Genomic DNA, 27,401 nt, shown 5'->3' on the forward strand with positions numbered 1-27,401 from the left:
TTCAACGTTCAATCACCTTTAATCCAGTTTGAACACCTGATCCCAAGATCAGCACTTACAAGACCGAACAACATTTAATTCTAAAGATCTGGAAAGCACAGTAATGTGAGATTGTAAGCCCGTCTTCTGTACACCAGTAGCAAAACTACATTGACCTCAAGTTATGAAAGATATCCTGGGGGGGGGGGGTCATCATAGTCAGGTGCCTTACATAGATATTGACTGGCTATCTGATCCAAGCAGGAACCAGCAGTTTTAAATACGCAAAGGAAGTGAAAAACGAAGCAGTCATATTGCACCGAGACATTGTTCGAACACCCAACAGAGACCACAAAATAGAGCATTACTTGTTTTGTTATTAGCTGATGTACTTTTGTTATTAGCTGCAGTATCATCGTACCAAACAAAGCTCTAGCCTTGTCTTCAGCTACTTTAACAGGGCTTTGATACCTTTTCCTAATTCAATTATTTGTTTCAGAGAGTTCTCTGATGAGGAATAGACTAAGTACAATTTCATTAAGGCCATAAGATGGACAAAGTAAAAATGAAACCCTTTGTTGGTTGAAGTTTCGGCAAGATAGCGTACAGTATAATTTTGAGGGTGGAAGGGAGAGAGGGGGTGTTGTTATAACTGGAGGGAATGGAATCTTGATCCACTGTGGTCTTGCTGTTCTTCATGGGTCTGGGCCTGTTCTCTCCTTACTCATCACCGGATGGCTATAAGTCCCACATCTATCAGTTTCTGGATCTTCTGAGCAATGCCTGGATTTTTAAGGTGACTGAGAGGGAGAAATAAGGGAGGGAAAACCAATTAACTTATTTTCAAACTAATTTCGCCAATTAGTGTGTGATTATGGTGCATGTGTTGTATACTGTGTAGATAGTGAGTGTGTACATGTGCGTGTGATGATGCACAGAGCTGGCCCGCTTACTCGCTGAGTGCCTGTGGATCCTTCTGCATCTGCTCCAGGATCATGCGCATGGCTGGGTCACTCATGATCTGCTGCACTTCCGGGTCAGCCATGGCCCTCCTCTTCACATCCTCTGGACTGTCGTCGTTCCTCACGTGCTGGCTCATCAGGCAGCGCTGGATGCCCTCTGTGGCCTCCTGCACCCGGAATGGAGAGCCAGATAGTTCAAAAGGTTAGCCTCAGCTTTGTCCGTGACACACACAAAAAAAAGAACGAAAAGCCATGGATTCATATTTAATAGATATTTCTGGGCTCTACTTTTGGCGTTAAGTCGGCGCAAATTGTCAAACGCACATTAGTTTGCAATTTTCGACCAGTTAAAGCCGGCGGTCCTAATTACAAACCCTAGTGCCAGGATTTGTTTTTACTTGTTTTATAATGAGCTCGCTTGCGCTGAGGTGGGAGGGGTGGAAATCTCTAAAGTGTGTCCTTTCATTCATGTGCCAAAGTACCAACTTCAGTATGCACTGGTGGGGATATTTAAGACCAACCGAAAGCTGGTCTTCGAGGTAACGCATGGATTTTGACAACAGAAGCGCAACCTATCCAGCCACGACGCACAGTACCCAAATGCACATGGAACAATAGACAGGGATGTAAACTGCTGAGGGACCAAAAAAGGTGACACTTTTTTTTGTTGCCCTGAAACATGCTAAAAAAAAAATCCCTGTTAGGGGGAAATGCAGGTTAACTAATTAAACAAAGAATATGATCTACATGATCAGTCTGTGTAAAATAAAAAGTGGTTAATGTGAACCTCACTCACAGCTAAAAAAATGTAAAGAAAGCAATTCAATGTTAATCGTTGCCTAGACTTTACTGCAAATGACACTCAAGTCTTGAGAGAAAACACACTAATATTGCAGTTAGCTATGACAGCCTTTATAATAGAACGCTTGTGACCACACACATCTAAATATTGCAGTCGAGGAAGAAAAACTCTTAAAGTAGAAATAGAATTAAACAAACAGGCGTTCTATTTTTGCTCTATTAGTGACCACCATAGTAGACATCGATCAAGTGCACAAGGCTACATGTGTGCAAAAATAACATTCACTGAGTTAAAAAAAAATTATAATCCCCCCATACTCACACGCAAGTGTTACTGTCAAGTTCAACACAACAAAAGCAATATATTTGGGCTACACTGCACATTATTACATTGTACACTTTCTGCCTGTGGACATCTGTTCTACAATGTGCCAGCAAAGCATGATACCCTTTGTCAGCATAACTGGTCTCTTTCAGGCAGAGAGTACACCTGGCATACCCATTTTTATCCACTGTATTGAAGAAGTGAGAGGGAAAGTGTGTGGTGTTCCTTTCACCTCTATAGTGGCATCCAGCTTAAGCCTAGCCCAGCTCCAGCTACACTTGATCCCTGAATCCAATTGTTTAATAATATAATTATCTTAGGGATAGGTGTCCCGTCAACGGGACAGTTGTAAATCATGCAGCGCCTTGTCACGGTCGCAGATTTTAGAGAAACAACAAACGTCGGTACATATAAGTGTCCTATATCGGCTGAAAGCTTAAATTCTTGTTAATGTAACTGCACTGTCCAATTTACAGTAGCTTTAACTGCCATGCTATTGTTAAAGGGAGAGCTCCTAACAACAAAACACTTTTCACCGCAATAGGTTTGATAAATTTACCTCTGAAGGTGAAATGTGTACTTACATTCTGAAATCTTGCTCTGATTTATCATCCAAAGGGTCCCAGGGATAACATGAAGTGTCATTTTGTTAGATAAATTGCTTTTTCATATCCTAAAAAAGGTCCATATAGCATGCACGGTCGATTTTGTATTTCCACTCGTTCAATTTGCAAAGAAAGGAACCTGTGAAAATCTAACCCTAAACTTCAAACAGTCGAATCACGTCCGTATGTATTCCTCAGAGATCCTAGAATGTAACCAGACTTCAATATATCATTAGGGGTGTAGTATATCCTATAGGACATCAAATTTGGTCAGAGAGCGACGCCTTCATGGCATGCCGATGACGCGGGAGGTCTTCACTTGATCGACTAACTTCGTCAAATAAGCACCAATCGGGGTCAAACAAAGCGAGCTAGATAGCCAATGAGCTGAACTGTACGGGAGTATCTGGAAACCTTGTATCTGTCGCAAAATGTAGCTGCTAACCTTATGCGACAGCATGCCTTTTCCTTTTGGAAAAAATTATACGAATATTCAGAGTTATAAAGTTATGAAAACTGGTTGTTTTGCAAATGTTGAACTTATAATATGGCTACTAATACTGGAAAAGCTAAATCGAAGTCAAAGTTTACAGATTTGACGATATTCTTGCAGAATTTTTTTATATGAATGCAAATGTCTCCTTCACGATTTGCCCAAATATACCTGGGTGACTTCACACTAAATGTCATGTAGCTTGCTCATACGTCAAGTTATCCGTCTGAAATGTTGCACATACACTGCTGCCATCATGTGGACACCATTGGAATTACAACTAGAGTGATGGTTAGAAGTGGGACCTTTGTTGCATTTTCTTCTACCAGATCTATTGTGTTATATTCTCCTACATTCAATTCACATTTCCACAAACTTCAAAGTGTTTCATTTCAAATGGTACCAATAATATGCATATCCTTGCTTCAGGGCCTGAGCTACATGCAGTTAGATTTGGGTATGTCATTTTAGGCGAAAATTGGAAAAAAAGGGGGCTACCCCTTAACAGATAGTTGGTTAGCTAGTTTCACACATATTGCCAGGGTCCAGTAAGCAACTAAGGCGTTATAACTTGAGGAACGGCAAGGAGTCGTATACCAGTTAATACTATAGCGAATTGGTTAGGTTACTAATGTTAGCTCATCTGAGCCATCTGACTTTATTAGCAAGCTAATTTCACACCATAAACTGAATTATTTGATCCGTTAAAATTTGCTAATGTTGCTCAACATTACTCTGGCTAGCTAACGGAGAATTCAATCCAGCTAGCAAGATACTTAACAATGCTAATACTTGTTCCACCACACTTTCTCCCTCACCTCAAACTTTCCAAATGCCAGTTGTTTTTCAGTTACAGCTCATGACGTAAAGTAAGCTAACCCCATTCCATACAAATGTGCGCAACCGCGACATTCAAAACGAGGCTGTAAAGAAAACTAATGGGACTGTAGCGACTGTGTTGACATCAAAATCTGGGGTGTGAACTGTTTCTATTCAAGCGTTGATTGACATGGTAACGGCTCTATAGTATTGGAGAAAAGATGAAAAACAAAAAAGGACCCCTCCGACGCTGAACGTTACATCGTGACGTGTCATGGCGTAATGTACAGCACGCATAAAGCAACTAATTCTGTTTTACAGCCTCTCTCCACCAGGTGTAGCACTTCTCTCACCATTTAAAAACAAGAAAGGGACAGGGTAAGGGGGATACCTAGTCATTGTTTGCGTCATCACTGCAAGCTATCATGACTCAAAAGCAGCTGTTTACTTCTGAAGATCAGGTTTTTGGGGCGGTGCTAAAGTGATTCAAATTCGACACAAACCTTCAAATAGGTATGTAATGACACATTATATAAACTCTTTATAGTGTTTTACTTACAGTTGGACAGATCAAGAGGAAAAAAAAGCCGTTTCCCCACACGACACCTCTCCTTCTCACGCGATAGGTTTTGCCTCCCCACCCGCCATTTTTAAAAAGACCCGACGGAGCTCATTGCCTTCTTGAATCACGCAGAGATGGGCATCATGAAGGTCTCGTCATTGATTTTGTTGGAAAGGGGAGAAATTGTGCTTTACAGTGGTATTGATGTTACAGTTGATATGGAAGTATTACGTTTTTTGGGGCGCTAAAATAAAGGTCAATTGTACGGACCAGCGCGATGTACAAAAGTGAGTTAGCGCGCACTGATGCTGTAACTAGTAAATGAGTTGTCTCTTCTTTCTTCAGCCGAGTGCTGCTCTGCATTCTGTTGTTATGTGAACGATTGGCTGAGCCTTGGATACAGCCTCTAGTATTGCTCCAAACGCGCATTACTCGTTCGCTTACAGCCAGTAGTGATCCAGACACTGGATGTTTTTTGGATTTTAAAATCACTTGTTACTGTAGCCTATGCTATTGAATAAACTGTCATATCAGTCCACAGTGGACTAGGACGAGAAAATTCCGTGCCCCCAGTCGAATTGAAATTGATGACAACACAAAGCCTGTCAATAACCTACAGAACTTGGGACAAGCGCATGCAGTATTAAGCCATGAAACACCTTGAGTGGCCAAGCCCTCGTCACACCTACAACTTGTTTATTCATCAAAACCCAGCTCTTTCGCACCACCAACCGCTATTGTGCTCATAATAACTGCTGTGAAAACAACTAAAATATTTCTGACACACCCCCGGACCTTAGAATTACCATAGCATTATGCTTGTTAAAATAGAGCTCGTTGTTTCTTTTAGTAAAGGAGATTCTGCTAGTGTACCTATATAAATCTGTCATACTGTACCTTGGAGGTAGAGTCAAGCTCCAGAGCCTTTTCGTAGGCAACCATCGCTTTAGTGAAATCTTTCATGGCCTCCAAAGCTGCTGCCTTCCGTGTGTATCCCTTTACTGTGGAGAGAGAGAAGTTAAATGAGGTCTATGCTTTTAAAGGGCCCACGCTCGATACAGTTCAAAACAACTGCACATCAGCATTCAAGTACTCAAGACACAGCCTACTGCTTTCAGTCTCCTGATGCCCAAAATCAAGTAAGAGCAAAAAGTAAACAGGCCTGCTATTAGAAAAGCTATGGGGCCTGTATGTGCTAAGTAAAAGAATGGTGGACTGACAAGAGTGAGTAAAATACTCCTTTAAAAGAGGTATTATCGAGATTTGAATTCAACTTATGTACATTTCAAACCTCCCCACTTTGGACTTGACGTGTCGATGCATGGTCCATACATGCATCATAAACCATCTGTAGTCATCTCCTAGCATATGAATCCCCAAAATTGTAACATTCAATTCTTACACCTTAGCTAAGCCCGTTCCTTAATTTACTGCTGGGCGCTCCGCAAGACGGAGTTGCTTGCATGCTTTTTTTAATGAAAGCGAGAATAAAATCAATATAACTATATGAATGCATCCAAAGTTGAACGCATCACAAATTAACAGTTAGATATAGTAGACCTTGGCAGTTAATGTCATTTATCCTTCAATGCATTGATCTGGAAACAAAGTAGCCCATTCAAGAAGAATATGCTTTTTTGGACCAGCAAATATGTAGGCTACAGATGAGTTGGCATTTCAGCCGCAAATACATTAGAAGATCATTTCATACCGATCAGAAACATTGTGGTCACAATCTTGCTTCCTAAATGATGAATTTGGGTACTAAGGATTTAGCTTACATCTATCCATTTAGATAACCCGTTCGCAAAACACACATTTTTATTCGCTCCATACATGTATTGGCTATAGAAGTGTTTCCCCCCCCCCCCCCCCCTTATAGATTATAACATTGTGGCCTACCTTCCTGTAATGTCAATAACCCAAATTAATAATTGCATTTGTCCTTTTTGGTGTTGATAAACTCACAACAGCTATCCAATGGTAGTCCAAAAACACACTGCAGCTATCGATTGCCCCAGCTGTCCATCATGTAGCATAAGGCTTATCTATAATATATAGGCTACCGGACTTGCAGAGAGTAGGGTATTTGATGCAAACATAGAAGTAGCCTATAACTTTTCCAACGAGCCTACAAAATTACATTATCCCATTGACAACTCCCAGTCAGCTCGCTCGTTCGCTGGCTAGTAGCCTACAACAACCTAACCTGATGGAATCATGCCCAATGAGGTTGCAAGGTTAAAGTTGGCAGAGTATTGTCCAATGAGGTTGTGGGGTGGGCCCAAAACATCTTTGTGCACACACTGGCAGGGCTAGAGAGCCACGACGTGATACATAAAATTCACAATTTTCAGGGACCTTTTTGGGTCTTGAGTGCTACTTTCAAAACTACTGGCTTGAAAGTTGACGAAACCTTAATAATGCATCTTTAACACAAATATAAAGCAGTTTCAAAGCTCAATACATACGGAAGGCAGGGTCAAGTTTGATACAGTCCTCGCAATCCTAAAAGATAGGAGAAAGAAAATATCAGTCAGTCCTTTTTGACTGATGAAGTACAACAGTGGATATAATATACAAGCTGGTGTTTATAAATTAGTAATGGCGAGGATGAAGCTCCTACACGCATGGCACGACTGTAGTGAAGTGTGCTGTACCTTCAGGGCAAGCTGGAACTCCAGCAGCTTCGTGTAGCAGGCAGCTCTGTTGCTGAAGAGCTTGGCGTCATTGGGGTTCCTTTTGATGGCCTCTGAGTAATGTCTCATGGCTGAAGGATAGTCTCCTGTAGAACAGAGAGGATAAACACAGCATGTCAGATATCCTCACACTACCAGGGAATCGTTGGAATACATGCACAACTCAGGGCTGCCAGCATTTGAAGAAAGTTTGGAGTGAGATTTGCTATGTGAATTTCATTGCCCCCTGGCACAACCCCTAGACCAGAATATTTTACTGTGTTAAAGCTAATTTCCTGCATTTCTATGTATTTTGACATGGCTTAGGCCCATGACCAGGGTGGACTATATAACTCAGCAAAAAAAAGAAAAATGTCCCTTTTTCAGGACCCTGTCTTTAAAATAATTCATCAAAATCCAAATAACTTCACAGATCTTCATTGTAAAGGGTTTAAACACTGTTTCCCATGCTTGTTCAATGAACCATAAACAATTAATGAACATGCACCTGTAGAACGGTCGTTAAGACACTAACAGCTTACAGACGGTAGGCAATTAAGTCACAGTTATGAAAACTTAGGACACTAAAAGAGGCCTTTCAACTGACTCTGAAAAACACCAAAAGAAAGATGCCCAGGGTCCCTGCTCATCTGCGTGAACGTGCCTTAGGCATGCTGCAAGGAGGCATGAGGACTGCAGATGTGGCCAGGGCAAGAAATTGCAATGTCCGTACTGTGAGACGCCTAAGACAGCGCTACAGGAAGACAGGACGGACAGCTGATCGTCCTCGCAGTGGTAGACCACGCGTAACAACACCTGCACAGGATCGGTACATCCGAACATCACACCTGCGGGACAGATCAGCATGGCAACAACAACTGCCCGAGTTACACCAGGAACGCACAATCCCTCCATCAGTGCTGAGACTGTCCGCAATAGGCTGAGAGAGGCTAGACTGAGGGCTTGTATGCCTGTTGTAAGGCAGGTCCTCACCAGACATCACCGGCAACAACGTCGCCTATGGGCACAAACCCACCGTCGCTGGACCAGACAGGACTGGCAAAAAGTGCTCTTCACTGATGAGTTGGGTTTTGTCTCACATGGGGTGATGGTCGGAGTCGCGTTTATCGTTACACCGAGGCCTGTAACCTAGAGTAGGATCGATTTGGAGGTGGAGGGTCCGTCATGGTCTGGGGCAGTGTGTCAAAGCATCATCGGACTGAGCTTGTCGTCATTGCAGGCAATCTCAACGCTCTTGCGTTACAGGGAAGACATCCTCCTCCCTCATGTGTTACCTTTCCTGCAGGCTCATCCTGACATGACCCTCCAGCATGACAATGCCACCAGCCGTACTGCTCGTTCTGTGCGTGATTTCCTGCAAGACAGGAATGTCAGTGTTCTGCCATGGCCAGTGAAGAGCCCAGATCTCAATCCCATTGAGCACGTCTGGGACCTGTTGGATCAGAGGGTGAGGACTAGGGCCATCCCCCCCCCCAGAAATATCCAGGAATTTACAGGTGCCTTGGTGGAATAGTGGGGTAACATCTCACAGCAAGAACTGCCAAATCTGGTGCAGTCCATGAGGAGGAGATGCACTACAGTAGTTAATGCAGCTGGTGGCCACACCAGATACTGACTTACTTTTGATTTTTGACCCCTCCTTTGTTCAGGGACACATTATTCAATTTCTGTGGAACTTGTTCAGTTTATGTCTCAGTAGTTGAATCTTGCTATGGTCATACAAATATTTACACATGTTAAGTTTGCTGAAAATAAATGCAGTTGACAGTGAGAGGACGCTTCTTTTTTTGCTGAGTTTATATTTAACCACAGGTCAGGTGTATTCAGGAACATTAAAATGAACAAAACATTTTTTTGACAAGCTTGTTACTTTCAGATTTTTGGTGGATACATGTCTTTATTCAGATAGTAATGAGATGGGGGAGAACGGCGAATGCTAGAAAAAGTTGAAGCAGGAATTGATCCCCATTCTCAGGTGGAAAGTTGTACGCCACACGTCCCGACAGTGTTACCACTGTTTCAGTCTTTGGTTGGACATTAGCACTCGGAGCTCAACAATTGGTGTTGCCTCATTAGTCAGTATGTGTTACACCTGTGCTGGTGTCATCTCGTTAGTGGGAAGGTGTTTCACCTGGGCTGGCCCAGGGGATATTTAAGAGTGGCTGGCCAGTGCTCCAGTCTTGAGAGATGTGGATGATTAACACCTTTTAGTTGGCTCTCCCCATTTGATTTCTAGAAAAACATTTCTCAATCACCCAACCTTGGTTGAGAGCTTCAAGTTCCTTGGTGTCCACATCACCAACAAACTAGAATGGTCCAAACACACCAAGACAGTCGAAGAGGGCACGACAAAGCCTATTCCACCTGAGGAAACTAAGAAGATTTGGCATGGCTCCTGAGATCCTCAAAGTTCTACAGCTGCAACATTGAGAGCATCCTGACTGGTTGCATCACTGCCTGGTACGGCAATTGCTTGGCCTCCGACCGCAAGGCACTACAGAGGGTAGTGCGTACGGCCCAGTACATCACTGGGGCTAAGCTGCCTGCCATCCAGGACCTCTACACCAGGCGGTGTCAGGAAGGCCCTAAAAATTGTCAAAGACCCCAGCCACCCTATTCCCTCTACCGCATAGCAAGCGGTACCGGAGTGCCAAGTCTAGGACAAAAAGGCTTCAATTTTTTTTTTTTACCCCCAAGCCATAAGTCTCCTGAACAGGTAATCAAAAGGTCACCTGGACTATTTGCATTGTGTGCCCCTCCCCAACCCCTCTAACGCTGCTGCTACTCTCTCATATGCATAGTCACTTTAACTATACATTCATGTACATACTACTTCAATTGGCCCGACTAACCAGTGCTCCCGCACATTGGCTAACCGGGCTATCTGCATTGTGTCCCGCCACCCACCATACTACCTCAATCAGCCCGACTAACCGGTGTCTGTATGTAGCCTCGCTATTGCTTATTTTTCACTTTATTTCTTTACTTACCTATTGTTCACCTAATACCTTTTTTGCACTATTGGTTAGAGCCTGTAAGTAAGCATTTCACTAAGGTCTACACCTGTTGTATTCGGCACACGTGACAAACTTTGATTTGATCCCAGAAAAAGATAAATATCAATATTCGGGTGGTTAATGCCTACTAGTTAAAGATCATTGTCCTCATCTTACTCTACATAGACAAAATGATGCATGTATGAGTTGAGTCCCCCTACCATCTGCCTGTTGCATGTGCTCAATACTAAAATGTCATATTTGATTCCTGGAACGTTTGATATCCAATGCTAATTAGTATGACAGCGGAGTCAATCACCACCTTCCAGAGACACCTGAAACCCCACCTCTAAGGAATACCTGGGATAGGATAAAGTAATCCTTCTAACCCCTCCCAAAAAAGATGTACTATTGTAAAGTGGTTGTTCCACTGGATATCAGAAGGTGAATGCACCAATTTGTAAGTCGCTCTGGATAAGAGCATCTGCTAAATGACGTAAATGTTATTCAAAAGGGCCCATGAATCATGAATGGCTGCAATAATACAGCCTCAATTAATTTTCAAAGACAAGTAGGCATATCCGATTTCAAATGTGATTACAGTGGCAAAATTGGGTAGTGGAATAATAAGTGTTCTTGCTAACAACAGTAATTACCCTATTTTAGCCCATTAAGAATGAGAATTGTTCCACTGATCAGACTAAACAGAAGTAAATATACTGAACCAAAATTTACAACATGTAAAGACACTTTCCATACACACGAAAAGCTTCTCAATGTGCATAAATTTGTTTACACCCATTAGTGAGCATTTCTCCTTTGCCAAGATGATCCATCCACCTGACAGGTGTGGCATATCAAGAAGCTGATTAAAACGGCATGATCATTACACAGGTGCACCTTGTGATGGGGATAATAAAGGGCCACTAAAATGTGCAATTGTCACAACGCCACAGATGTCTCAAGCGTGCAATTGACCACCAGAACTGTTAATTTCTCAACCATAAACCGCCTCCTATGTCGTTTTAGAGCATTTGGCAGTACATCCAACCGGCCTCAACAGCAGACCACGTGTAACCACGCCAGCCCAGGACCTCCACATCCAGCTTCTTCACCTGTGGGATAATCTAACACCAGCCACCCTGACAGCTGATGAAACGGAAGAGTATTTGTTTGTAAAAAAATAAATAAAAAAAATCCCTTGTGGGGATGAAGTCGTTCTGATTGGCTGGGCCTGGCTCCCATGGCTGCACCCCTGCCCAGTTATATGAAATCCATAGATTAGGGCCTAATGGATTTATTTCAATTGACTGATTTCCTTAGGAACTTTAACTCCAGTAAAATCATTAATTGTTGCGTTCATGTTTTTGTTCAGTATAGATAAAACTTAAGATTACAATTTCCCCCCCCCATAATCAAACTTATAGTTTTGGCTTCACAATGTTTGACAAAATTATTTTCATAGTTCCAAATCAGGTCACCCTGCCAAACTTCCCTGCTAAAATGTACTGTAGGTCTGTCTGCTGCCTTTTCATTGTCTCAGTCTAAAAGCCATTCTTGAAACGCTGGGACTAATGTAAATGAGAATTAAATCGACTTTAGTACATGCTATCAAAAGGCTGCATTCTGCAATAGGGACGGGAGTTACAGCAACCTCATTTTGTTGACATTGTACATAAAACAGCGCTACCGTGCTGCTCTTTTTACAGTTTTATATACTCAGCAGAGAACGTTTTCATTTTCTCCATTAAACTCCACTCTAATCTCGAGGGGCGTTTCTTTAAAACATGCATCCAATCCCATTGATCCCTTACATAACTAGACCAATCATATTCTTCAATGTGCCGCGGTTCACAATGCTGTGGCAAGACAGGACAATGAGAGGTTCCGCTTGTGATAAATTGCAGATGCAACGATTTAGAGCACAGTTGAAAAGTTAACGCACTATATACAATGGACTAATTAGAAAAATTAAAAAGCAGTACTTTCCAATGCGTGAGAAGACGTGGCGTGACAACGGTCAAACGTGTGTCACGGCCAATGCGTTAGAGTTCGCAGCTCTGCACAACTGCTCGTTGATAATCTAAAAACGGTACACAGACAACTAGAGAAACCGTACCACTAAGCGCACAAATAGGAGTGACATACATTCAACAACTGTAGCTCAAAACACACCTTTCTGGAAGGACTCATTGCCCTTGTTCTTCTCTTCCAAGGCCTGCTCTGGATTGATGTAGGCCAGCTTCTCCTGCTCCTTCAATACCTTCTCCGCCTGCAGACACAGTGACGGGATAGTGAGCAACGATTGGTCAAATTGGTCATCTACCCCAGAACAATGTATCCCGTCAGCCCTCATTCAATACAGGCAACACTTTCTGTACCTGCTGGCACTTCTTAAGGACATCAGGGGTGCGATGCTCTGTCAGACTCTTGTTGTAAAACTGGACTGCTTCTTTGTATTTCTCCTGCTTGAAGTACGAGTTGCCAATCCTAGCCAAGGCCCTGAGAGAGGAGGATAGGGATAAAGAGACATTAAGCATTGAGTGTATGCACTTACAATTAGAAAGCTGGATGACTCATGCTGACATTTACATTTCCCTGGTTTGTAGCAGAGCCCACCGTTACCCAAATGTGACCTGGCAATGGTGAATACGACTTAATTGGCTGCTTATTCAGGAGACCTAATCTTCCCATGATTGTTTGTCCCCAGCAGACACCTAGCAGTTTTTACCCTGGAGGGTGACTCGCATGTATACTTATTTTCAGTGAATTGAGAAGGAACTCACTTGGCAATCTGTCTGTAGTCCTCTCGGTTCTCTCTGCCCACCTCGATGGCCTTGTCACACAGCTCCCTGCACTTCTCATACTCAGCCTTCTCAAAGAACACAGCTGGGATGGACACAGAAAGAGAGAGGATACACCTTAGAAACCAATGCAACTAGCTCTTTATCACACCTACATTACATTGACTGCATGATGGTGCCATGATATAATTTCCATGGTAGGAAAAGCTCTCTCACTTAGAGTAGACTGTATAGCCGTTAGACAATAGTTATTCGTATCAGCCGGACAAAACTATTCTGTAAAATAACTTGCTGAGGACCCACATAAAATGATTAAATGTTATGCTGCTTTATCTGCCCTTGATCATATGGAAATATACATTTTTACCCAGGATTAAGGGGTAGAAATGTTCACTCAGTTAATCACATTGATTCTGATCAAGCCAAATAATTCCACAGCCAATTAGTTATATCATGGATTTAAAAAAATTTGTTTTAAACTATACAGACTTCAGAGAAATGCATCACTGTGGATAGTTAAAATGGTAAAACTACAGTTTAAGTCATGAAATATTAACACCCCTCCTAAAACCATATTTTAGTCTAAGGCGGCAGCTAGAGCGAGTTGTAGAAGATTCTAGAATTCACTCACACACTATCGTCTCTGTGTGTGTAGTGATGATTCTATACCTGCTTGATTTGAAATATATGTCATGTTGGTTGGGTCGTGCATGAGGGCATCTTCATAATGTTTCAGTGCAGTGGCAAAGTCTTTCTTCTTGTATGCCTCGTTCCCCAGGTCCTTCTCCTTCAGAGCCTGTGAAAGCAGAATGGACATTTAAGCTGTAAAAGACAGTGCTGAGAGGGCAATAAATATTGCAAATCTGTCTGGGTGCAGAGGAGATGCATGCATGAATTACTATTTCCCCCAGACTGAAGGTCTACAGCCCTCAAACTCAACTCTGGACCCCGAAGCTAGTTCCACTAGGTTTTTTTAATTGTTCCCCTCTAATCAGGGACTGGTTTAGACCTGGGACACCGGGTGTGTGCAATTAATTATCTGGTAGAACAGAAAAGCAGCAGGCTCCGGAACTTGTAGGGTAGGAGTTGAATACCCCTGGTCCATCTATTTACCTGTCTCTTGTTCTCGGGTAAGTCTTCCTCCTTGGGAGGAGGTGGCTGAGTCTCTTTGGGTTTGGGAGGAGGGGGTGGAGTGGGCTCGTCGTCTTCATCCATGCCTGCCAAGTCTAACCCCAGCAGGACTGACAGGGTGGTCATTACTCTCGGGTCCTGGAGCTTCCTACGGGAAGAGGGACAGAGGCAAAGAGTGTATTTGATTCAGATCACAGAAAAGTAATAGGAGATACAAATGAATTTAGTGTTCTGGGGCATATTACTAGAACCAGACAGTCTGGCATGATGATCTTTGTGCCGAATTAATTTTGCATTAGGGAGGGGACTGCATGAAAGTATGCAGTATATTTCTAAATGTACAGATGCAGTGCAACAAGACCAGTGGTATCCATGGAAACACTCACGAGCCAAGCTCAGACGGTTTATCCCTGAGCTGCTCCAGTAGCGCTCTGTACTCTGGATCTTTCATCAGGGCATGGGTTCGAGAGTCACTCTCCAGCTTCGCAAACATGTTGGGCATGGCAAAGGGGTTCATCATCTTTTTTTCTGGTGAGTCAAGATGAGGTGAAATTCACCACAGGCCAAATAAAGAATGGTGCGCAAACAAGATCCCATTGTGTTTCCTTATAGTCATGTGAGGGAGTGTGATGTTCAAATGTTTCTACCTGCTAGCCGGGCTTCTATGTTCTGCAGTCCCTCCTTGAGCTGCTGATTAGTGGGTTCTTGTCTGAATCCCTCTTGGTAAGTCGCTTTGGCATCCTCAAACCTTCCAAGAAACTCCTGGGCTGCTGCTTTCCTTGAGTAGCCCTGTGCAAGCAAAGATCATGGTAATGGAGGCATGTCACTTTTGACAACAGCTAGTGCAAATCTAAGACACCCTCTCTGGACAACTGTGCTGTCTCACCTTCCCCCAGTCAGGTTTGATCTTGATGGTCTGACAGGCGTCCTCCAGAGCGCTCTCGTAGTTACCATTCTTGGCATGGGCAGCCGAGCGATTGCTGAAGAGGACATGGTTTGAGGGGTCGAGGGCCAATGCTTCGGTGTAGCAGCGTATGGCCTCGTCAATTTTCCCTGCACTCAGTGCCTTGTTGCCCTGATCTTTCAACTGTGACACCTGTGAGTGGAAAAAGCGACTTTGATTAATTCACTTTAGCAAAATTGTAAACATATTGCCTGGTATAGTACTTCTTTACTTGTGAGTTTAGTGAAAAAAACGTACTTGATTTGGCCTATATGAGATCTGTAAACATCAATCTGATTCCTAAAGCAGACAGGGTCTGTAGGAACTAAGCCGTCCCAAGTCAGTCACCTGTTCCTGACACTTATATGCCATGAGGATGAACGCAGAAACCTATCCTTTACCATGATGCACATTAGCCATGTTTCAGCTAAACCATGTAGGTTAACGCACATTTGAAAGATGATTTACTGAGGTGAACTGCTGCTATATGATAGCTAGCTAGTAAATTTGATTTCTGACTGTCTTGTAGTCCTGCCCAAACGCGAACTGTTAGCTAGCTAGCTGGTTAACTTGTCAGCCATGCCCTCTTGCTAGCTAACCAGTACCCTAGCTAGCTTGCTAGATAGTCATGTTAACGTTAGTAAACTTGAATTAGCGAGCTACCTAGCTAGCAGTAATATTAGCAATTTCAGAGCATAAAGTCATCGTGACTGCACCGGATCGACAGAACAGGCCTATGTTAGCTAGTTAACGTTATATTAGCTAGGTACATACATAGCTACCAGTAACGTTGGTTAGCTAACTATATAATCGGCTGGCTAAACTGGCTGGTAATACTCACTGTAAATTACATCCGCTCCGGACAAAAATATTTGCCGTCTAAATTTGATTCGATTGTAGATACAATTGAACTCGATTGTTAGCCGCCTAATATTATAGTAACATTACCGGTTAGCTAGCTAACAATAGCACTTGAGTCCGCATAGTAAAATATCTAGCTACTGCTTTCTGTCAATCGTAAAATAAGTCAAACACCCCTTATTGACCCCAATACCGTTATAAACGGTGCGGAAATACTGTAAATATCGCAGAGAAAATAGTTTGACCATAACATTGATGACAATTGCTAGATACTCACTTTCTCCATGTTGTAACCATGAGGTTCCAGAAACTACTGTGAGACGACAGGATGAGAGCTCCACCCCCTGCAGAATATGAATCAAGGTTGCCAGAATCTTTGCAAGAAAATCTTTACTTGTCTAAATCCAACAATCTGTTTGTGTTATTTATATGGTATGTATTAGAAAATGTATCAATATAAAAAGTGTTACTAAAGATGAGGTTGAGAACCAAACTGTGCTCATACACTAATCTTATGATCACTCCGGAATGCATTGCAACGCCAGTGCTTTGCCATATATATATATATATATCCGAAATATTGCGTTACGATGTATGATTGGTTCAGTTTCGTTACTCGAGGAAATCTCAGCAAACCAGAGGCTAGTTCGCGTTGAGTACGATGAGCAAAACAAGCATCAAGTTACATTGTTCTAGAAGGCTCTAGGTTTTTTTATTTAACTCGGCAAGTCAGTTAAGAACACATTTTTATTTACAATGACGGCCTACCCTGGCCAAACCCGGATGACGCTGGGCCAATATTGCATAAGTGTTTAAGTATTTACTAAATAAACTAAAGTAAACAAATAAATGATTTAAAAAAAAATATTAAACGAAAAATACCATTAAGGACTGTTCACTACATGTTTTCTATTGAACTTTTATTTAGGGATCTGGAACCTCTTCATTAGATGTGCCGGATAGGAGGGAGGTGAAATATGGCACATTTTTGCTTTCTGGTGTTTTTTAATGTTCCCTAAATGGGTTAATATCCTAAGAATGATCTAGAAATAATATCTAGACATATTGCTAAACACTTGTGGTTGTTCTTATCAGTCATCAGTTGAGTGTGATATGTTGTCAGTTGTCCTGATATGACAAATGGACAAAATTATTTAGAGCCAAATCTCCTGTTAGAAAGCCCTGAGTATATAATAAAGAATGGAATACAGATGTGATGCAGGAAAACTTCAATTCGTTTTATCTAATTTCTACGAGCATGTCACATGTGCAACCAGAGTAAAAAAACTCTAGACCACCTTTACTTCACACACAGAGACACATACAAAGCTCCCCCTCGCCCCCCATTTGGCAAATCTGACCGGAATTCTATCCTCACTCCTGCTTACAAGGAAAAACTAAAGCAGGAAGTACCAGTGTCTCGCTCAATACGGAAGTGGTCAGACAACAGGACTGTTTTGCTAGCACAGACTGGAATATGCAGTGGTGTAAAGTAAATCATTTCAAGTACTACTTATGTCGTTTTTTGGGATATCTGTACTTTACTATTTTTTTTTTTGACTACTTTTAATTGTACTATACTACATTCCTTGAAAATAATGTACTTTTTACTCCATACATTTTCCCTGACACCCAAAAGTACTCGTTACATTTTGAATGCTTAGCAGGACAGGAAAATTGTAAAATTCATGCACTTATCAAGAGAACACGTGGTCATCCCTACTGCCTCTGATCTGCTGGGCTCAATAAACACAAATGCATAATTGGTCGATTGTGTCTGCATGTTTGGGTGTGCCCCTAGCTATCCGTAAATTTTAAAAACAATAAAATGGTGCCATCTGGTTTGCTTAATATAAGGAATTTGAAGTGATTTATACTTTTCCATTTGATAATAAGTATATTTAGAACCAAATACTTTTAGACATCAAGTAATATTTTACTGGGTGACTTTCTATTAAGGTATCTATACTTTTACTTAAGTATCACAATTTGTTACGTTTCCCACCACTGGGAATATGTTCCGGGATTCATCCGATGGCATTGAGAAGACTACCACATCAGTCACCTGCTTCCTCAATAAGTGCATCAATGACGTCATCCCCACAGTGACCATACGTACATATCCCAACCAGAAGCCATGGATTACAGGCAATATCTGCACTGAGCTAAAGGCTAGAGCTGCCACTTTCAAGGAGTGGGACTCTAATCCGGACGCTTATAAGAAATCCTGCTATGCCCTCCGATGAACCATCAAACAGGCAAAGCATCAATACAGGACTAAGATTGAATCCTACTACATCGGCTCTGACTCTCTTTGGATGTGGCAGGGCTTGCAAACTATTACGGATTACAAAAGGAAACCCAGTCGCAAGCTGCCCAGTTACACAAGCCTACCAGATGAGCTAAATACCTTCTGTGTTCGCTTCGCGGCAAGCAACACTGAACCATGCATGAGAACACCACCTGATCCGGACGACTGTATTATCACACTCTCTGTAGCCGATGTGAATAAGACCTTAAAACAGGCCAACATTCACAAGGCTGCAGGGCCAGATGGATATCCAACATGAGACATGTTGACTGAAAATGGCGCTGACAGAGAAGAATTCCGTGCATACAGCTCTTAGGAAACTTTGCAGTATTTAGTTTTTTATGTATTATTTCTTACATTATTAGCCCAGAATTTTTTTTGTGTTATTACATATAGCTGGAAAGAACTATTTGATATCAGAGCGGCGATAACTCACCAGCACGACCAACATTACGACCAGGAATACGACTTTCCCGAATCAGATCCTTTGTTCGCAACCCCCAGGGTAATTGAACTGATTCCAGAAGCCTACTCAAAACACTGCCAGTGGAGGAGAGGTACTCGGAGTGGATTTCTAGTCCGACTTAGGAGGCGTGCACACTACCCACCGCTTCCAAGAATAATACTCGCCAATGTTCAGTCTCTGTTTCATGGAAACATGGTTCTTTCGGGATATACTGTCTGAGTCCAACCAGCCAGTTGGGTTCTCAGTTCATCGCGCAAACAGGAATAAATAGAGAAGAAGGGTGGGGCTGTATGTTTCATGGTTAACGACTAATGGTGTTATTGTGATAACATACAGGAACTCAAGTCCTTTTGTTCATCCGACCTAGAATACCACACAATCAAATGCTGACCATATTATCTCCCAAGAGAATTCTCTTTGGTTATAGTCACAACCGTGTATATCCCCCCTCAAGCCGATACCACAACGGCCCTCAAAGAACTTCACTGGACTTTATGCAAACTGGAAACCACATATCCTGAGGCTGCATTTATTGTAGCTGGGGATTTTAACAAAGCAAATTTGAGAAAAAGGCTGCCGAATTTCTATCAACACATTGACTGTAGTACTCGCGATGCTAAAACACTCGACCACTGCTACTCCAACTTCCGGGACGCCAACAAGGCCCTCCCCCGCCCTCCTTTCTGGAAATCTGACCACGACTCCATTTTGCTCCTCCCTTCCTATAGGCAGAAAGTCAAACAGAAAGTACCCATGCTAAGAACTATTCAATGCTGGTCTGACCAATCGGAATCCACACTTCAAGATTATTTTGATAACGCTGACTGGGATATGTTCCGGGTAGCCTCTGATAATAATACTGACGAATATACTGATACGGGGACTGAGTTTATCAGGAAGTGTATAGGAGATGTTGTACCCACTGTGACTATTAAAACCTACCCTAACCAGGAACCGTGGATAGATAGCAGCATTCGCGCAAACTGAAAGCACGAACCACCGCATTTAACCATGGCAAGGTGACTGGGAATATGGCAGAATACAAACAGTGTAGTTATTCCCTCCAAGGCAATCAAACAAGCAAAACGTCAGTATAGAGACAAAGTTTAGTCGCAATTCAACAGCTCAGACACGGTTCAGGCGTATGTGGCAGGGTCTACAGACAATCATGGACTACAAAAGAAAAACCAGCCACATCCCGGACACCGATGTCTTGCTTCATGACAAGCTAAACACTTTCTTTGCCCGCTTTGAAGATAACACAGTGTCACCGACACGGCCCGCTACCAAGGACTGTGGGTTCTCCTTCTCCATGGCTGACGTGAGTAAGACATTTTAAGCGTGTTAACCCTCGCAAGGCTGCTGGCCCAGACGGCATCCCTAACCGCATCCTCAGAGCATGCGCAGACCAGATGTCTGGTGTGTTTACGGACATATTCAATTTCTCCCTATCCCAGTCTGCTGTCCCCACATGCTTCAAGATGGCCACCATTGTTCCTATACCCAAGAAAGCGAAGGTAACTGAACTAAAAGACTATTGCCCCATAGCACTCACTTCTGTCATCATGTAGTGTTTTGAGAGACTAGTCAAGGATCATATCACCTCTACCTTACCTGTCTCCCTAGACCCACTTCAATTTGCTTACCGCCCCAACAGATCCACAGAAGATACAATTGCCATCACACTGCACCCTGCCCTATCCCATCTGAACAAGAGGAATACCTATGTAAGAATGCTGTTCATTGACTCCAGCTCAGCATTCAACACCATAGTACCCTCCAAACTCATCATTAAGCTCGAGGCTCTGGGTCTGAACCCTGCCCTGTGCAACTGGGTCCTGGACCCAGGTGGTGAAGGTAGGAAACAACACCTCCACTTCTCTGATCCTCAACACTGAGGCCCCACAAGGGTGCATGCTCAGCCCCCTCCTGTACTCCCTGTTCACCCATGATTACGTGGCCACGCAGGCCTCCAAATCAATCATCAAGTTTGCAGACGACACAACAGTAGTAGGCTTGATTACCAACAATGACGAGACGGCCTACAGGGAGGAGGTGAGGGCTCTGGGAGTGTGATGCTAGGAAAATAACCTCTCACTCAACATCAACAAAGCAAAGGAGATGATCATGGACTTCAGGAAACAGCTGCTGGAGCACTCCCCTATCCACATCGACGGGACTGCAGTGGAGAAGGTGGAAAACTTCAAGTTCCTTGGCGTACACATCACTGACAAACTGAAATGGTCCACGCACACAGGTGTGTGGTGAAGAAGGCGCAACAGCAACCTCAGGAGGCTGAAGAAATGGGGCTTGGCACCTAAAACCCTCACAAACTTTTACAGATGCACAACTGAGAGCATCCTGTCGAGCTGTATCACCACCTGGTACGGCAACTGCACCGCCCGCAACCACAGGGCTCTCCAGAGGGTGGTGCTGTTTGCACAATGCATCACAGGGGGCAAACTACCTGCCCTCCAGGACACCTACAGCACCCGATGTCACAGGAAGTCCAAAAAGATCATCAAGGACAGCAACCACTCAAGCCACTGCCCGTTCACCCCGCTATCATCCAGAAGGCGAGGTCAGTACAGGTGCATCAAAGCTGGGACCGAGAGACTAAAAAACAGCTTCTATCTCAACTCCTTCAGACTGTTAAATAGCCATCCCTAGCACATTAGAGGCTGCTGCCTATATACATAGACTTGAAATCACTGGCCACTATAATAAATGGAACACTAGTCACTTTAATAATGTTTACATATTTTGCATTACTCATCTCATATGTATATACTGTATTCTATTCTACTGTATCTTTGTCTATGCCGCTCTGACATTGCTCGTCCATATATTTCTATATACTTAATTCCATTACTTTACTTAGATTTATGTGTGTTGGGTATATGTTGTGAAATTGTTAGATATTACTTGTTAGATATTACTGCACTGTCGGAGCTAGAAAACACAAGCATTTCGTTAAACCCACAATAACATCTGCTAAACACGTGTATGTGACCAATAAAATGTGATTTGAAGTGTCTTCGCTGACGTTTTCAACATTTTCAATGTTTCAAGCAGACCACCATAGTCCCTGTGCCCAACAACAAGGTAACCTGGCTAAATGACTACCGTCCCGTAGCATACATATCTGTAGCCATGAAGTGCTTTGAAAGGCTGGTCATGGCTCACATCAACACCATCATCCCAGAAACCCTAGACCCATTACAATTCGCAATGAAGCAATCTCTAATGCACTCCATACTGCCCTTTCCCACCTGGACAAAAGGAACAACTACGTGAGAATGCTGTTCGTTGACTACAGCTCAGCGTTCAACACAATAGTGCCCTCAAAGCTCATCACAAAGCTAAGGACCCTGGGACTAAACACCTCCCTCTGCAACTGGATCCTGGACTACTTGACGGGGCCGTCCCCAGGTGGTAAGGGCAGGCAACAACACATCTGCCACACTGATCCTCAACACGGGGGGGCTCTTCAGCGGTGCATGCTTAGTCCCCTCCAGTACTCCCTGTTCACCCATGACTGCATGGCCAAGCATGACTCCAACACCATCATTACATTTGCAGACGACACAACGTTGGTAGGCCTGATCACAGACAACGATGAGACAGCCTATAGGGAGGAGGTCAGAGACCTGGCAGTGTGGTGCCAGGACAACCTCTCCCTCAACGATCGTGGATTACAGGAAAAGGAGGGGCGAAGACACATTCACATCGACGGAGCTGTAGTGGAACAGGTCGAGAGCTTCAAGTTCCTTGGTGTCCACATCACAAACAAACTATCATGTTCCAAACACACCAAGACAGTCGTGGTAACCTGCCTAAATGACTAGCGACCCATAGCTCTCACATCTGTAGCCACAAAGTGCTTTGAAAGGCTGGTCATGGCTCACATCAACACCATCATCACATAAACCCTAGACCCAGTTCAATTTGCACACCCTCCCAACAGATCCACAATCTCTATTGCACTCAAAACTGCCCTTTCCCACCTGGACAAAAGGAACACCAACACCATCATTACGTTTTCCGACGACACAGCGGTGGTCCGTCTGATCACCGACAACGATGAGACAGCTTATAGGGAGGAGTGTGTGGTGCCAGGACAACAACCTCTCCCTCAACGTGATCAAGACACAGGAGATGATCGTGGAATACAGGGAAAGGAGGGCCGAGCACCCCCCCCCCCACTCTCATAGACGGGGCTGTAGTGGAGTTGAGAGCTTCAAGTTCCTTGGTGTCCACATCACCAACAAACTATTATGGTCCAGAAACACCAAAACAATCGTGAAGAGGGCACAACCACGCCTATTCCCACTCAGGAGACTGAAAAGATTTGGCATGGGTCCTCAGATCCTCAAAAAGTTATACAGCTGCACCATCGAGAGCATCCAGACTAGTTGCATCACCGCCTGGTATGGCAACTGCTCGGCCTTCGATCGCAAGTCGCTACAGAGGGTACTGCATACAGCCCAGTACGTCACTGGGGCCAAGCTTTCTGCCATCCAGGACCTCTATACCAGGCAGTGTCAGAGGAAGGCTCTAAAAATTGCCAAAGACTCCAGCCACCCTTGTCATAGACTGTTATCTTTGCTACCGCACGGCAAGCGGTACCAGAGCGCCAAGTCTAAGTCCAAAAGACTTCTTAACAGCTTCTACCCCAAGCCATAAGACTGTTGAACAGCTAATCAAATGGCTACCAGGACTATTTGCATTGACCCCCCCCCCCCTTTTTTTACGCTTCTGCTACTCGCTGTTTATAATCTATGCATAGTCACTATACCCCAACCTACGTGTACATATTACCTCAATTATCTCGACTAACCTGTACCCCCGCACATTCACTCGGTACCGGTACCCCCTGTATTTAGCCTAATTATTGTTGCTCTTTTATTTTTTACTTTAGTTTATTTAGTCATATTTTTCTTAACTCTTATTTTTCTTAAAACTGCATTGTTGGTTAAGGGCTTGTAAGTAAGCATTTCACGGTGTTGTATTCGGCGCATGTGACAAATACAATTTCATTTGAAGAGTGCACGGCAACGCCTATACCCCCTCAGGAGACTGATTTGGCATGGGTCCTCAGATCCTCAAATAAGTTCTACAGCTGCACCATCGAGAGCATCCTGACTTGTTGCATCACTGCTTGGTATGGCAACTGCTCTGCATCCGACACCAAGGCACTACAAAATACTGTGTGTAAGCTTCCTGCCATCCACAACCACTATACCAGGCGGTGTCAGAGTATGGCCCTAAAAATGTTCAAATTCTTCAGCCACCCAAGTCATAGACTATTCTTTCTGCTACCGCATGGCAAGCAGTACCGGAGCGCCAGGTCTATGTCCAAAGGCTCCTTAACAGCTTCTACCCCCAAGCTAAACAGTTAATCAAATGGTTACCCTATTTGTATTGAACCCCTTTTTTACGCTGCTGCTACTAGCTGTTTATTATGTATGCATAGTCATTTAACTCCTACCTACCTACATGTACATATTACCTCGACTAACCTGTACCGACGCACGTTGACTCGGTACTGCTATCCCCTATATATTTAACCTCATTATTGTTATTTTATTGTATTACTTTTTTTTAAGTAGCAAATATTTTATTACTTTTTTTTTTGAAAAACTCTGCATTGTTGGTTAAGGGCTTGTAAATAAGCATGTCACGGTAAGGTCTACACTTGTTGTATTTGGCGCATGTGACAAATTCATATTTGATTCCTTTCCTATTGATATAACTAAATACATTCATTAATAGCAATGAACATGAGAAAATATTGATGTACCGATAAACTATTTTAGAATAGTGCTATAAATATTCTAGTGTTATAAAACATTAAAGTTGTTTAATTTCATTAATTAATCTGAATTTATACTTAAAATAGCATTATTACAAGTCTATTAATATTATCATACTGTCTTCAGTATTTCTGATGGGTGTACAATATATCCTATTTACACTAGATATGAAATCCACAGTGACATGGAACTCACAGTATATTCAACTTGAACTCAAAGGGTTAAGGATTTTGTATTTTGGTGTCACATAGACATAATAGGTAAACAAGTAGCCTACATCAATATTTAATGTAACATGCTGACCACACTGCTCGGGTCGCGTGCACGAGCTTTGCAAATTAATTGTACACACAAATGTTATTCAATCATTGCACCCACACTTCTCGCGCGTAAACGAGCGTCTGCGTTGCCAGGCGCTAAAATAGAACTTGGTTGCTAGGCTTGATGCGCTACAAGTCCCGCCTCTCCCATCTCCTCATTGGTTTTTAGGAGCATATACCCACGTGGGTGATTGAAAGATGAACTGAGGTACACACTCCAGTCCAATAACAACCCAAATGTTTATATCCCAGGACAAATTAGCTAGCGACCTATCCCCAAATTCATATAGTTGGTTCAGAGTTGGTTTTGATATTTCAACCTGCGTGTTCTGATCATGTCTGGTGTGGGTGGACAAAATCAACATGGGCACGATTGCGCACGCACGCGAGAGGTCTGGCCAGCTTGTAAGGGTTATTAAGGTGATCTTCCCATTATTAAACTCAACCCTGTAATGGTCATATCCTGATTCCTCTTCCATATTCACATCATGATGATTGTGATTACCCACCCTTATAGGAGACCACTGCAGCACCAGAGATGCCTGATTGAGCTGCAGCGTTTCTCATACTGCTTACAGGCCTTTCATTTCACCCGTGCCAATCAATACTATAGGCAGAGTGGCTCCTTACATGCAACCTATTCTGCTTGAATCAGACTCATCTCCAGGAGTTTCGGGACATGTTGATGAGCACATTTAAAGTAATGTTGATATGCCTTATTTCACTAAATGTTTAGAATGTGTATGTTTTGGGAGGTTATCATCTGATCATAATACATATCATGCCTTCATTTATATGCTTGCCATCAAAGTTCAGTGATTTTATACGGCACCTGTTGCTGGGCTGCAACCTGGACTCAGGACTAGACGTGACACTTTAATTAGTATGATATGTTACATTCTGTATGGTATTAATTGATTTGTGGATGTCCATCATCCATTTTGTATGATATGTTATGAATTATAATTCATATGATATGTTCTTTATATTTAAAAAATTGCAATCCATACAATATTCTATGAATTTGCTAAACGTATGATGTGTTATGAATTCCAATTTGTTGTTGTTAATGTTAGCTAGGTGGATACAGTGAGGGGAAAAAAGTATTTGATCCCATGCTGATTTTGTACGTTTGCCCACTGACAAAGAAATTATCAGTCTATAATTGTAATGGTAGGTTTATTTGAACAGTGAGAGACAGAATAACAACAAAAAAATCCAGAAAAACGCATGTCAAAAATGTTATAAATTGATTTGCATTTTAATGAGGGAAATAAGTATTTGACCCCTCTGCAAAACATGGCTTAGTACTTGGAGGCAAAACCCTTGTTGGCAATCACAGAGGTCAGCCATTTCTTGTAGTTGGCCACCAGGTTTGCACACATCTCAGGAGGGATTTTGTCCCACTCCTCTTTGCAGATCTTCTCCAAGTCATTAAGGTTTCGAGGCTGACATTTGGCAACTCGAACCTTCACCTCCCTCCACAGATTTTCTATGGGATTAAGGTCTGGAGACTGGCTAGGCCACTCCAGGACCTTAATGTGCTTCTTCTTGAGCCACTCCTTTGTTGCCTTGGCTGTGTGTTTTGGGTCATTGTCATGCTGGAATATCCATCCACGACCCATTTTCAATGCCCTGGCTGAGGGAAGGAGATCTCACCCAAGATTTGATGGTACATGGCCCCGTCCATCGTCCCTTTGATGCGGTGAAGTTGTCCGGTCCCCTTAGCAGAAAAACATCCCCAAATCATAATGTTTCCACCTCCATGTTTGACGGTGGGGATGGTGTTCTTGGGGTCATAGGCAGCATTCCTCCTCCTCCAAACACGGCGAGTTGAGTTGATGCCAAAGAGTTCCATTTTGGTCTCATCTGACCACAACACTTTCACCCAGTTGTCCTCTGAATCATTCAGATGTTCATTGGCAAACTTCAGACGGGCATGTATATGTGCTTTCTTGAGCAGGGGGACGTTGCGGGCGCTGCAGGATTTCAGTCCTTCACGGCGTAGTGTGTTACCAATTGTTTTCTTGGTGACTATGGTCCCAGCTGCCTTGAGATCATTGACAAGATCCTCCCGTGTAGTTCTGGGCTGATTCCTCACCTTTCTCATGATCATTGCAACTCCACGAGGTGAGATCTTGCATGGAGCCCCAGGCCAAGGGAGATTGACAGTTCTTTTGTGTTTCTTCCATTTGCGAATAATCGCACCAACTGTTGTCACCTTCTCACCAAGCTACTTGGCGATGGTCTTGTAGCCCATTCCAGCCTTGTGTAGGTCTACAATCTTGTCCCTGACATCCTTGGAGAGCTCTTTGGTCTTGTCCATGGTGGAGAGTTTGGAATCTGACTGATTGATTGCTTCTGTGGACAGGTGTCTTTTAAACAGGTAACAAGCTGAGATTAGGAGCACTCCCTTTCGCGGTCTGCAATGTTGTCGAGACATTCCCTAGCGGAACGCCTAGCTATAACAGGTTTTAAGAGTATGCTCCTAATCGCAGCTCGTTACCT

The 27,401-nt window shown here is 43.1% G+C and overlaps 1 protein-coding gene across 1 annotated transcript; it reads right to left on the bottom strand.

Annotated features, from left to right (window-relative positions):
* On the bottom strand, positions 1–16,548 carry LOC106603127 (stress-induced-phosphoprotein 1). The gene is made up of 14 exons (XM_014196401.2): positions 16,258–16,548; positions 15,063–15,272; positions 14,824–14,965; positions 14,563–14,704; positions 14,159–14,324; positions 13,715–13,841; positions 13,028–13,130; positions 12,623–12,743; positions 12,417–12,513; positions 7,207–7,331; positions 7,018–7,054; positions 5,444–5,547; positions 933–1,108; positions 1–779 (listed from the first exon to the last, which is right to left on the bottom strand). The coding sequence occupies exons 1-14, from the start codon at positions 16,264–16,266 to the stop codon at positions 707–709; spliced, it is 1,632 nt and encodes a 543-aa protein (XP_014051876.2). The 5' UTR covers positions 16,267–16,548; the 3' UTR covers positions 1–706.
* Between the last annotated feature and the right edge of the window lie 10,853 nt (positions 16,549–27,401).

This window comes from Salmo salar, chromosome ssa04 (assembly GCF_905237065.1).
Source record: "Salmo salar chromosome ssa04, Ssal_v3.1, whole genome shotgun sequence".
Taxonomy (NCBI): Eukaryota; Metazoa; Chordata; class Actinopteri; order Salmoniformes; family Salmonidae; genus Salmo; species Salmo salar.

Excerpts from the sequence above, each read along its gene's own strand:
- LOC106603127 (XM_014196401.2), bottom strand. Across the intron at positions 14,325-14,562 it reads AAACCGTCTGAGCTTGGCTC|GAAGCTCCAGGACCCGAGAG; the intron begins GTGAGTGTTTCC and ends CTCTTCCCGTAG. Across the intron at positions 12,514-12,622 it reads TCCTTAAGAAGTGCCAGCAG|GCGGAGAAGGTATTGAAGGA; the intron begins GTACAGAAAGTG and ends CTGTGTCTGCAG.